Genomic DNA, 13353 nt, shown 5'->3' with positions numbered 1-13353 from the left:
AACAAGAGAAAGATGTTGCAGAGAATCCATAGACAGAAAAAAAAAAAAAAAAGAACTCCATACCAGGCTAGTAAATTTATCCACACACATCATTCGAATCAGCTCAGGGGTTGCAGGGCTGTTCATTGTAAAAGTCTCAGTCAGGCCTCTCTCCTTTCGTGCTGCAGCCACAGCATCAAGTATAGCAAAGTACACAGATGATCCAAGGAACATTCCAGACTCACCTAGACCCTAGGAGAAAACAAAGTGGTTTGGGGGGGTCTCTCATATCCACACTCAGAACAAACAATGTTTAGACAATATAACAAGCAATATATAAGCACAAGTAACAACTTCCTGAACAGCTTTTCGAGGATGACAGAGGCAACCCACGTAGACTTAAAACAATTTTTAAAACTACTTAATTGATGCTGTTTTATAGTATCATTGTCACTTTCTAATAAATTTCTAGCCTATCTGCTGGTAGAACCCTCCACTATAATGAAGAAGTACATTTAAGTAAAATAAACCAGCATATTGGCTACATTTGAAAATAAATGTACATATGTTTCATTCTGGACCCATAGTCCACCATCTCTCTGCTAAAAAAGTACTTTACTGTCAGTCTTCTGAAGTTAAGATTGGTCACTACATTGATCAGAATTCTGAAACCTTTTGCAATTATTCTCCCTTATATCAGCGTGATAATCACGTAAATTGTTCTGCTGGTTCTGCTTATTTCATTCTTTATCTGTTCATGTAACTCTTCACAAGTTTCTCCAAATTCTTCACATTCCTTATCTCTTACAGCTCCATAACATGCTATTACAATCACAAAAGAAAATTTGTTAAACCATTTCCCAATTAATGAGCATCCAACATTCCTTACAGTTCTTTGCTATTACAAAAATGTGCTACTATGAACATTTTTGTATAAATTGAATCTTTCTCTCTGTCCTTGACCTACATGGAAGTATGTCCTGCCTCAATTTATAACTCAAAAATAATGTGCCTAGACAGTCTGACTTCAAATTCAATGTATTTTTCCTTTGCCACAAGTCTCAGTTTTTGTTCTTGTTGTAGAAAATAGGAATATGCCACTTAGAAAAGGTAACTCTAAAGTTCCAATAGATAGTTGGGTATGATCTGGAGCTCAGAAGAAATCCATGAGGGGGAGATATAGTTTGTAGAATGATCATTAAAGCTCTGAAATTGAAGATACTAGAGAGATAATAACTGAAGTCACAAGATTACATAAAATACTAGTCTGAGAGCAAATTTTCAGATTCATATTTGCCTGGATATTTCTGGACATCACTGGACACTTCTACCTAGAGACACCAACAAAATCTTCAAACTCAACATGTTTGAAACAAATTCATCTTTCTCTTGACTTCCCTTTCTATTGCCATCACTACAATTCTCTAATTCACCTCTATTTAGAACTTCAGGCATTGGTTTTTGTTTCTTTCTTAACCATTTCCAACTATAAAATATCTCTTATATTCCTATTGTTACCATTCTAAAGTTAGACCTTAATTATCAATTACCTGGATTATTGTTCAAACTCCCTCCTAGTCTTTCTACCTCCTATCTCCTCTATCCAAACAATTAATCTTTTATACTGTTGCTACATCAATCTTACTAATGCAAATAATCACATAATTCTCATGTCAAATACCTTCTGCACTGCCTACTAAATGAAGTGCATATTCCATAACTGGAGTTCAAGACCTTCATGATCTGCTTCCAACTCACCTAATTTTATACTATCCCCTCATGCTGATATATATTATTGTTCTGTGTTCCATGAACTAGTGCTTATTCAGAATTTTCCACTTTTATGCACTGAAATACCATTATAACCCAACAATACTTTTTAGTGCCATCTCTACCTATTTTAAGTCCTTTCCATCCTTGAAAATCCAGTTCAAATTTCACTTTTTCTGTTAAGCCACTTTCATGGAGCTTCCATCTCTCTTCTCTCAACTCTTTAAATCATATTCTATTAGGCACTATAACTATTTGTGTACATTCAATTTGTTGTTGTTGCTCAACAATCCAATCCTGTCTGACTCTTCATGAATATATTTGGGGTTTTCTTGGCAAAGATATTGGAGTGTTCTGCCATTTCCTTCTCCAGTTCATTTTATAGATAAGGAAACTGAGGCAAATAGGGTTTAGTGACTTGCCCAGGGTTATACAACTAGAAAATGTCTGAGGCTGGATTTGAACTCAGGTCTTCCTGACTGTAGACTGGGCACTCTATCCACTGTGCCACTGAGCTGCCAAAAATCAGCCATACCTTTCATTACTGGATTACCTGTTCAAATTTCTTAAAGGACACAAAAGTATGCCTTTCCCAGAAGTATGCTTTTTGAATTATCTCCATTAAACAAACTATCAAAGATGATCAAATGAGGTACATAGGAAGTACTGAATAATTAATTGATAAACTGACAGAGAACTTCCAGTTCTATCATCAGGACATTAAGTTTTGAACTACTCCTTCATATATTGGCATCATTCTAATGCAATTTTCCCTCTTCATATTCAACAGTTTAAAGGTTCTATGATCTAAAATTTTAAATCCTTATTTAATAAAAATCTAATTATTATTTTTTATTCACTTATATTATTTATTATTTTTAAAAATATTACTTTTTATAAAAAGATTTATATTTTCAATGTAAAGATTTAAAACCCACTTACACCTTCTCATTATGTCAATGCTCACCCAGAAATTCCCCACAGCAGATATACCAAACATGTTGGGGACCTTCTTGTAGAGCTTTTTTTTAACATGCCATGTATATGAGAGGCAGAATGACATAGTAAATAGCAAACCTGGAAACCAGGAAGACCTCGCTTCCACCCCTAACATGCAATGACTCTGTCACCTTGGTCAAGTCATTGAAACTCTCAGTACTCCAGAGAACTTAAGACTATAAGTTACAACCACATGACACAATTTCCTCACCTTAGGGTACCCTAAACCAAGGAAATCACAGTATTAGTCCCTATGTTCACTTTAGCGATGTCGAGCAAGAGTTCTTATGTTTAGATATCTTCATTAAATAGGTATTTTTAGATTCATATAAATTAAAATCATGGATGCTTACCTTAGATGAATAGATCGCAATTGGGTTTTTTGTTGATGTTAATAAGGAAACATTAAGCTCCTCTGGGATGTCAGTGACTGAAGGAATCTTATATTCATTTGGGCTTCGGGTGTACAGGACTCCCTCAGGAGAGTATTTCAGTTCTTCCAAAGTATAAAGTCCAACCCCTTGGGTAAATGCACCTTCAATCTGAAAAGAAAAGAAAAAAATGGACCTTACTATATATTTTAATACTTAAACACTTCAAGAATCCATGATTTTTGTCCACATGGGTTCTGCCTCCACTGACAAAGATTTAACCTCCTCCTATGCTTTAATTGCTTAGCAATTTTTTGAGTTGCTATGATCAAAAATATTAATTATCCCATGGCCATGGGATATGACTATTTGAATTTAGTGAATCTGTTCTACAAGTATTAAAGATGTATTTCATCAATGGGCCTTTCCACCTTTCAGCTTGCAAGGACCAGTCATAACTTCTGGTTCTCTAGGTGATCCTTGAAGAAGCCAGGGTAATCTCCACAATGTGGTAGGACACTGGAATGGGACTTTATGATTTTGAAATATAAAATATACTTAAGAGGGGTAGTTGAGTTTAGATCACCCTCTACAGTTACAAAAAAATTCATCTCCTTAGAGCCAAAAGAATGGTGAGCCTCTCCAAACTCAAATCCTTCCTAGCTTAGCCCAAGCTACCATACTCTCAACAACCTATATTGCCTACATGCCACAATTAGGCATTGGAGCAGGAGGTTTGTGGATATTGCATGCAGTATAATAATATTTTACATTAAAATAGTCTCTCTCATACACACATCACACATACACCCGCACACACACACTTATGCTTGATTCTCACAACCTTCTGAAGTAAACATTTTATAGTTGAAGAAACAGCTTCAGAACATTTAAGTGACAGCACGATGTAAAGGAAAGGATATAGTTACAGAGTCATCAAGGACATGGGCTTAAATCCCATCTCTGATAATTATTAGCTGTATCACTATGGACAAACCAGCTAATTCCTCTGGGCCTCAGTTTCTTCAATTGCAAAGTGTGAATGTAACACCCAGAGTGCCTACCTCATGTATTTATTTGTAAAGGACAAATGAAATAATATATATGAAATTCTTTGAAAACCTTAAAGTATCTTACATGTTAGCTATTAAATAACTTTCCTGAAACATCAAAGTAAAAAAGCTTTGATCTCATCCTAAACTTCCTGACTCCGAACCTATTCCTACTTAGTCTTTACCTCAGCTACTCCTGTGGTACTACAGAGTGCTGAATACAGTAAAATTTCTGTGAATTTTATATTCCTAGTTAAAACTATTTCAGAAGAAAGTTGAAAAGTGTTCAGGATATTCTGAATAATATAAAATATAGCATGATGCTCTATTATAAGCAATCAACTCTTTTTCATATGTTACTACTCCTTTTCAATTATTTTCTTTCTTTTTCCTTGCACCATCCTCTCTTTTTTTGGGGGGGGGGGGGGTTTGCAATGAAATGTTGGATTAGCTATTATCGTATCATGGGTTAGGCGGAGGTGGCTGCTCTGTTTCACAATCAACTGTGATTGGGAAGGGACAGAGCCAGTACAGCAGCTTTACCAGCTCAATTTTCCTGTTCTTCCCTAAAATCCAATTTAGTCAACTGAAAAGTACAATTTAAGATCAAATCTAGGTAGGTTACTAGAACATGAAATTACTTAAATAATTAAGGATCTATCAATTTTTTTATGTGGAATGATAAAAAAAAAGAAAATCATTATGATAGTGGAACTTTTGAATTGCCTTTAAAGAATACGCATCTGCTGGTCTGTTAAAAATATTCAGGGGAAGCACAGGGTCCTTTTCATGCACACTGCAAGGTCCAGTTTAAGTGCCACCTTTTCTCTTTACACTTGCCTTACCCTCAATTTTCCTTGACTATACATATTTGTTTTTTAAATATCACCCTCTATTAGAATGTAATTAGAATTTATGCAAGTTTCTTACCACAGGCATTCTTATTTTTGTCTTTATATTCTTAGCATCTAGAATGGTGCCTTAAAAGGGTTTGGGTGATTTGGGGATTTTGGTTGGTTTGTTTGTTTTTACTCTTATTTTTTAAATAATATTTTATTTTTCCCAATAACATATAAAGACAATTTTAACGTACTTTTTTTAAATTTTGAGCTCCAAATTCTGTCCCTCTCTTCCCTTCCAACACCCTAAGTTGTTAAGCAATTTACTAGAAGTTATACATGAGTGATCAGGCAAAACGTATTTCCCTATTGGTCATGTTGTAAAAGAAGGCAGAACAAACGAGAAAAAAAGCACAAAAATTTGGAAAGTGATGAACACTATGCTTCAGTTGGCATTCTGACTCCATCAATTCTTTCTCTAGCATTTCTGGATAGCATTTTTCATCATGAGTCCTTTATCATTGTCTTAGATTACCGTATTGCAGAAAATACCTAAGCCATTCACAGTTGATTATCATCAATATTGCTGTTGCTGCATACAATGTTTTCCTGGTTCTTCTCACGTATTTTTGCATCAGTTCATGTAAGTCTCTCCCCATTTTTCTGAAATCATCCTGTTCCTCATTCCTTATAGCACAGCAGTATTCTGTCACAATCATATACCACACCTTGTTCAACCATTCCCTAGTTGATGGGCATCCCCTCTTGCTACAACAGAAAGAGCTGTTATAAATATTGTTTTATTAATAGGTGCTTTTCTTTCTTACATCCCTTTGGAAACACAGACCTAGTGGTAGTGGTAGTGCTTGATCAAAGGGTATGCAACATTTGATAACCCTTTCAGCATAGTTCCAAATTGTTCCCCAAAATGGTTGGATTAGTTCTCAACTTCACCAACAGTGTATTAGTATCCCAATTATTCCACATCCCCTCCAACTCTTATCCTTTTCATTTCCTGCTATATTAGCCAATCTGATAGGCATGAGATGGTACTTCAGAGTTCTTTTAATTTGCATTTCTCTAATCAGTAGTGACTTAGAGCATTTCTAAAGATAGCTTTGATTACTTCACCTGAAAACTGCCTGTTCATATCTTTTGAACATTTATTAACTGGGGAATGGCTCTTATTTTTGTAAATTCAACTTAATCCTTTATATATTTGAGAAATGAGGTATTTATCAGAGAAACTTTTGGTAAACATTTTTGTCACAGTTATGATTACTAATTGTTTATTTTCTTCCATCCTACTTTTCCCTCTGTTTAATCTGACTCTTCTTTCACTGTCTATCCTCAAAAGTGTCTTGCTTCTGAATACTGCTTCCCCCAATCTTCCCTCTCTTCTCTTAGTTTCCCCAACACATACCTTTCTGTTCTTCCTTTCCTCTCCTACTTTCCTACATGGTAGGATAGATTTCTACAACCAACTAAGTGTGTATGTCATTTCCTCTTTGAGCCAATTCATAAGAGAGTAAGGTTCAAGTGTTCCTCCTATCACTTCCCCCCTTTCCCATCTACTGTAAAAGCTCTTTTGCACTTCTTTTAAGTACAATGATGTATCTCATTCTGCCTTTCCCCTTCTCCTTTTCCCAGCATATTCCTCTTTCTTGTCCCTTAATTTTATTTTTACATCCCATTTCATCACGTTCAACTCACACCCATGTCCTCTGTCTATGTATACTCCCTCTAACTGACTTAATGATAAGAAAGTTTTGGGGAGTTACAAGTATCATCTTCCCATGCAGGAATGTAAACATTTTAAGCTTATTGAATTTGTTATGATTTATCTTTCCTCTTTACCTATTTATGCTTCTCTTGATCTCATATTTGAAAGTCAAATTTTCTATTCAGCTCTTGTCTTTTCATAAGGAATGCTTGAAAGTCCTCTATTTCATTGAATTTCCATTTTCCACCTGAAGGTTTATCCTCAGTTTTTCTGGGTAGATGATTCTTGGTTGTAATCCTAGCTCCTTTGCCCTCCAGCTTATCGTATTCCAAGTCCTCCAGTACTTTACTGTTTAAGCTGCTAAACCTTGGATTATCCTGACTACGGTTACATAATATTTGAAGTTCACACAGTCTCTGAAATCTATCTACTCACTCTTAGAGAGTATCCATTGACCCCAGATTGAGAATCTCTGCTCTAAAGTCAGCATTCTTGGGAAAAGCTGTAGTCTCTCTTTCCTAAAAGCACTGTCTAAGATGCTTAATATTGTGTCATCATGACTGTGACTCCACAGTATTTGAATGGTTTCTGTCTCAGTGCCTGAAGTATTCTTTTCTTTGACTTGGGAGCTCTGGAATTTGGCTATAATGTTCCTGGGAGCTTTTGTTTTGGGATCTCTTTCAGAAAGTGATCAGCAGATTCTTTCAATTTCTATTTTATCCCCTGATTCTAGGATATCAGGGCAGTTTTCCTGATAATTTATTGAAGTATGATGTCTAGGCTCTTATTTTAATCATGGCTTTCAGGTAATTCAGTAATTTTTAAATTATCTTTCCTCAATCTTTTTTTTTCCAGGTTGGTAGTGCTTCTGATGAGATATTTCACATTTTCTTCTATTTTTTTTCATTATTTTGACTTTATTTGATTTATTTTTGATGTATCATGGAGTATTACCTTCTACTTGCTGAATTCATTATCTAAGGAATTATTTTCTTCAGTGAGTTTTCATACCTCTTTTCCCATTTGGCCAATTCTACTTTTTAAGGGATTCCCTTCAGTGAATTTTTGTATACCTTCTTTTTTCCCATGTGACAATTTCTGCTTTTTATGTAATTCTTCTTATCAGTGGATTTTTGTGCCTTTTACCATTTGGCCTATTCTATTTTTTAAATTATTTTCTTCAGTATTTTTTGTGCCTTCTTTACTAAGCTGTTGACTCTTCTTGCATGATCTTCTGATATCACTCTCATTTCTTTTCTCAATTTTTCCTTTACCTCTCTCATTTGATTTTTTACATCCTTTTTTCATTTTACCAGGAATTCTTTTGGGGCCTGAGATCAATTCATATTTTCATTTGAGGCTTTGGATATAGAGGCTTTGACTTTGTCTTCTCCCGAACCTGTTTTCATCTTCCCTGTCACCACAGTAAATTTCTATGGTAAGGTTCTTTTGTTGTTGTTATTTGCTGATTTTTCTAGCCTATTCCTTGACTTTTATCTCTGCATTAAAGTAAGGCTCTTGAGGTGATGGCAGCACTGTCCCAAGTTTCATGCCTTTCTTACTGCTGCTTTCAGAGCTAACTTTTGGGGCCTGTCAATTTTCAGTTCTTCCAAGGTGGTGTGATATAAAGAAAAATGTGGTCACTGCTTTCCTGGTCTATGACCTTTCCTGTCAACCTTCTGAGTTATCTTGGGCTGGAACACTGTACTACGGCTTGTTTATTGGAGCGCAGCCTGTGCTGGAGTGTGCTCTTCTCTCATACTTGTGCATCAGACCTTTCCTGCCATCTTCTGAGTTATCTTGGGCTGGAAAATTGTTTCACCCCCATCCTTTAGAGGGTTTAGCCACTCTAGAATTTGTTTTGAGACATTATTTAAAGAGAATAATTTTGGAGAGTTCAGGAAAGTCCCTGCCTTTTCTCCCCCACCTTGGCTCAGCCCATTTGCTTTTTTAGAGTGCGTATTTTCTTACTCAATTCAGCCCAGTGTTCTACTTTTTGAGATTTTGGTGTATACTTTTTATCTTTTCATGTGTTAGCCATGTCATCTAGCTTTATGTCACCTGAAAATTCACTAAACATGACAACCATTCTTTTATCAAAATTATAGATAAACAAAAATTCACACAACCAAGGCCAAGCACAAATCCCTTTGGGATTCTACTACAGGCCTCTTCCCAAGATGAAAATGAACCATTAACAACTATTCTGAATACGTTTCTCCAATGAGTTCTGAATCTACTTAACATATAACCCCAAACATAAAAATTAACAAAAGAGACTGTTTCTACAGTTTTGCTAGTAAGCTATTTATGCAGCATTCCCTTGATCTACCAATACAGTAGTTAAGATAGTTCCTCTGGGTTTTCTAAAACTAGTCTTTGTCTTGATAAGCTAGCTCAGCTTTAGACATTCCTTTTCCTCTTGCCTAGAATGCTACCTTCCCCTCACCATCCCCCTATCCAATATTTAGACTCTTCCTTGCTGGAAACTACTAGCTTCCCTGGTAGATTTACACCTGCATGGTTAGGAGTCAAACACAAGTGCCTGCTAGAGATTCCAACTTCTAGATAAAATCACTAATCTTTTTTGTACCCCTGATCTGCCCCGAGGCCATGGTGATTAGTAGGCCTATGAGTTCCAACCATCAAACAAAGTTGAAGTGATGAGATTTTGGCGTAACAATATATCAGACCTAATGAGCAACAATACACAGTACTATTGTAGATTCCCTCCTTTTGCCAGAGTCCAAAGATATAGAGCCTGAACCTCTGGCAACATCCCCAGTTGCATACCTTCATTATTTTTCTTCACCAAGATGTGAATATATTGTATTTTGCCCTACTATGAGAGTCAGATACTGCTCTGATTTTGGAGGTGTATCATTTGCTGTTGTAGTGACTTTCTCTTCATATTCCTGTCACACCCACCATTTTCCCACCTTTGAAGATTACAATTTAACCAACACAGTTTTCCTTGGAGTATGTTAAAAGGAAATAAATAAAAGTCTACTGTTCTTAAGTCTGAATTCTATAAAGACATTTATAGTTGCCAAGCACTTTCACTGCACTGGAACAAAGATTAATTATCCTGCCTAAAATATAATGAAAAGGAATTAGTCTGACAGGACCCGTTCCTAATGAAGCCATGCCTGGCACATTGCAATCTCTGCTTCTTTTCTAGGTGCTCTCTAGCCCTATCTTTAATAATGCATTTTAGAGCTTTGTTAGGAATTAAGGCTAAACTCTCTAGTCTCTACTTTGCAGATTGAATTCTCTTCCCTTTCCTGATGATTATTTCCTGATAACTGCCGATCTCTAAAACTGCACTCTGTCTCTCTCTCTCTCTCTCCTGTTCTCCACAATCTTTCACACATGAATGACAGTGGTTCTATAACTTTACAAACCACTTCTTTCTTGAGTAGAAGTAGAACTACTTCTACTCAGAAGTAGTCTATCTGTGTCTAGTGACTAAAGCTTATTAAGGGAAAGCATTGTGTGTGAGGGATAGCAAGGAAGGCAGCATAGCTGCATTACAGAGCACATGGAGAGGAATGAAATACAGAAAAACTGGAAACGAACAAAGGAGAGAGCTTGTGAAGAGGACTCTAAACACCAAACTACTCCACACAATTCACCCAGAATTTAAGAGCTTACTACACACCAGACACTGTTCTAAGTGTTGGGGATATAAAGAAAGGAGAAAGTCCCTACTCTCAAGGATCTCATTTCATATTTGATCCTGAATGCCATAGGGAGTGATGAGAATTTGTTGAGTAGGAGGCTAACATGGCCAGACCCACACTTTACGAAAATCATTTTGGCAACTGAGTGGAGTATGAATTAGGAGAGGAGAGGCAGGGAAACCAAGTGATAGAATATGACTGTGCTATAAGAAATGATGAGCTCAATGGTTTTAGAAAAACATGGAAAGACTGGCATGAAATAATAAAAAAATAATAAAATAATAACAACAAATAATAAGTAATAAAGAGCAAATAATAAATGAGAAGAACCAAAAGAAGATTGTATGCAGTAACAACATTATTTAAAGAACAACTTTGAGTGAATAAGTTATTTTGGCTCTTATAAATACCCAAACTATAAAGGACATATGAATAAAGATGCTTTCTGCATCCAGAGAAAGAACTGATAAATAAAAGCATGTGTAGAATAATTTTACATATATGTATACATATTACATGCATATAGATACATACATATTGTGTATAATGGTGTCCATCTTGGGGTAGGGAGGAGGAAAAAAAGAAATTTACATGATACCTGTAGTATATTTAAAAGGAATAGGAAGTTGTGCACAGTATTTTTTTAGTTTCATGTGCAATCATCTTTTTTTACTATCCTATGTTATGGAAATGCTGGTTTTATTCCATAAGCTAAAAATAAAATAAATTTAGAACAAAACAAAATAAAACAAAAAAGAAGGCTATCGCAACAACCTAGACAAGAGGTGATGAGGGACTGTACAAGGGTGGTAGTCTTATGCGTGAAGAGAAGGGGACACATAAGGGAAATGTTGAGAAGGTTAAAATGAAAAATCTGACAACTATTTAGGAAAATGGGATGAATGCTAGTAAGGGACAAGGATGACACCAAGTTTGTAAGCAGGGGTAAATGGGAGGATGTTTACTCAACAATAACAGGAAAGTTGTCAGGAAGACAGGAGCATTAAAAGATAAAGGTAATGAGCTCTGTTTCAGACATGTTAAATCTGAGATGCCAATGCACTCAAAAGGCAGTTGGTGGTATGGGACTAGAGATTAGAAAAGATATTAGAGTTGGATATTTACACGTGGGAATCATCTGCATAGAGGGGACAACTGAACTCATAGATACTGATGAGATCACCAAGTGAGAGAGTAGAAAGGCAGCACAGAAGAGGGCTCAAGAAAAAATTCTGGAGGACACCAGCAAAGGAGACTGAGGAGTGGTCAGATAGAAACGAAAAAGTACCAGAAAAGAGCAGTGTTTTCCAAAACCTTCTTCTTGAGTTTTCAGAAGACAGGATCATTTTAAGGCGACATATAATGGGCATGGAAATAAAAAAATTTTAAATGCCCTTTGTTGTTATTCATCTTATATTTGCTACTGGCATTAAAAAATCACCACTAAGCTTCTTTAGTGTAGCATTAAGACAAAGCTATTTAACAAGTCTTCTCCCATGCTATTAAGTAAGAGATAATTTGGGGATAGGGGGAGGAAAAAAAATCAAATATTCTGTCACATTTAGCCTCAAAAGTACATATTAGTAGGACCTGGAAGGAAAGACTAAAGAAAAATCGATAAGTAGAGTGCAGGTTCCCTTATTACATAGCCATTATTTGATTAATACACAGAAGACAAATGATAAAATTCAGTCACACTATATAACACCCAGTGCACATACCTGTCCTATATCTATAGCTGGATTAATGCTGAAGCAGGCATCCATGACAATGTCAGTTCTGATGTTCTGTATAAAAACAAAATTGACCTATTAAGCAGTATACTGTATTTAGTGATGACTTCAATAATTCAAGGATTTGTGATTCTATCAGTATAGGAAATCTATCAAGATATGTGGACTATGGCTCTTCCCTAGTTTGGGAAATGTTTTCATGAGCTGTCCTCTGGTGTTGAGCACTTCCAAATGTATCTTGGGCCTGTCCTTAGTCCATAAGCACACAATCAATCACAAGGCCTAGCTTTAAAATCTTTCCAGCTTGGCAGGGTATGCCAAAGATGCTTGGTCTCCATTGGCACAGACTTATGTATAGGCCCAGTATCTCCTCCACACCACAATAAACTATCAATAGGATTTTAGTGAGGGCTGTACTGAATAAGCAATAGAAATATTTTCATTCCCTGTGGGGAAAAAAAGGTAATCAGAAAGAGCCAAAGAAAAATTATACTTCTGAAAAAAGTCCTAAAAAACACTAAACTGCTTTGTTAGTTTAAAATGTTCACAGTTTTTAAAGAAATGAAAAGAGTGTGGAACTTTGTTTCATAGTCAAGATTAATGGCATTCTCATATCTGATTGCCTACCATCTCAGGAAGGGGGCAGGGGAATGAGAGAAGGAAGGACGGATAGAATTTGGAGCTCAAAACAAAAAAATTCCACAAATGTTAAAAAATGGTTTTAACATATTTGTGTGTCTGTGTCTTTACATATGTGTGTATTTATATGTGTGTGTATAACATACATATTAGAAAACAAGATTAATGTCATCGCAAAATATAACGTTTCAGCAGAAATGTTTTGAAAATCCCCTAATTAAATCTTTTTGTAATGCTGGATACTTTTGATAAGCAGTTGATAGGCATAATTCTACAAAATTCAGCTCATAGAATTTCACTTTCCCTCTTTTCATTCAAAAGCATGGCACAGAGATATGTCTAATCAATAAGCAGTACCCTCAGTAATGGGCATGGGTCCTAGTCCCAATTTTTATTTAATGTTTAACTCATTAATATTCTACTTTCTTTTAAGGTCCTAGGCTTGTGTCTCCAAGATGCTGTGTTGTCACATGCTGTGCAGAAAGATATCAAGGGCCAACTGACTTGCCCAAAGAATACAAATCAAAGTCTCTGTTGCCTTTTCTTTGGCTAGAAACAGAACTGA

General features: G+C 35.8%; 1 protein-coding gene across 1 annotated transcript in view; it reads right to left on the bottom strand.

Annotated features, from left to right (window-relative positions):
- LOC140507852 (aldehyde oxidase 3-like) overlaps positions 1-13353 on the bottom strand; it is a 104705-nt gene that overhangs the window by 7511 nt on the left and 83841 nt on the right. The window contains exons 26-28 of the mRNA XM_072615720.1: positions 12138-12203; positions 3102-3290; positions 64-231 (exon numbers count right to left, since the gene is read on the bottom strand). Of these exons, the coding sequence (XP_072471821.1) occupies positions 64-231; positions 3102-3290; positions 12138-12203 (423 nt within the window). The remainder of the gene's footprint in view (positions 1-63; positions 232-3101; positions 3291-12137; positions 12204-13353) is intronic.

The sequence above is a fragment of the Notamacropus eugenii genome, chromosome 5, assembly GCF_028372415.1.
Source record: "Notamacropus eugenii isolate mMacEug1 chromosome 5, mMacEug1.pri_v2, whole genome shotgun sequence".
Taxonomy (NCBI): Eukaryota; Metazoa; Chordata; class Mammalia; order Diprotodontia; family Macropodidae; genus Notamacropus; species Notamacropus eugenii.
This window is presented reverse-complemented; position numbering and strand designations above follow the sequence as displayed.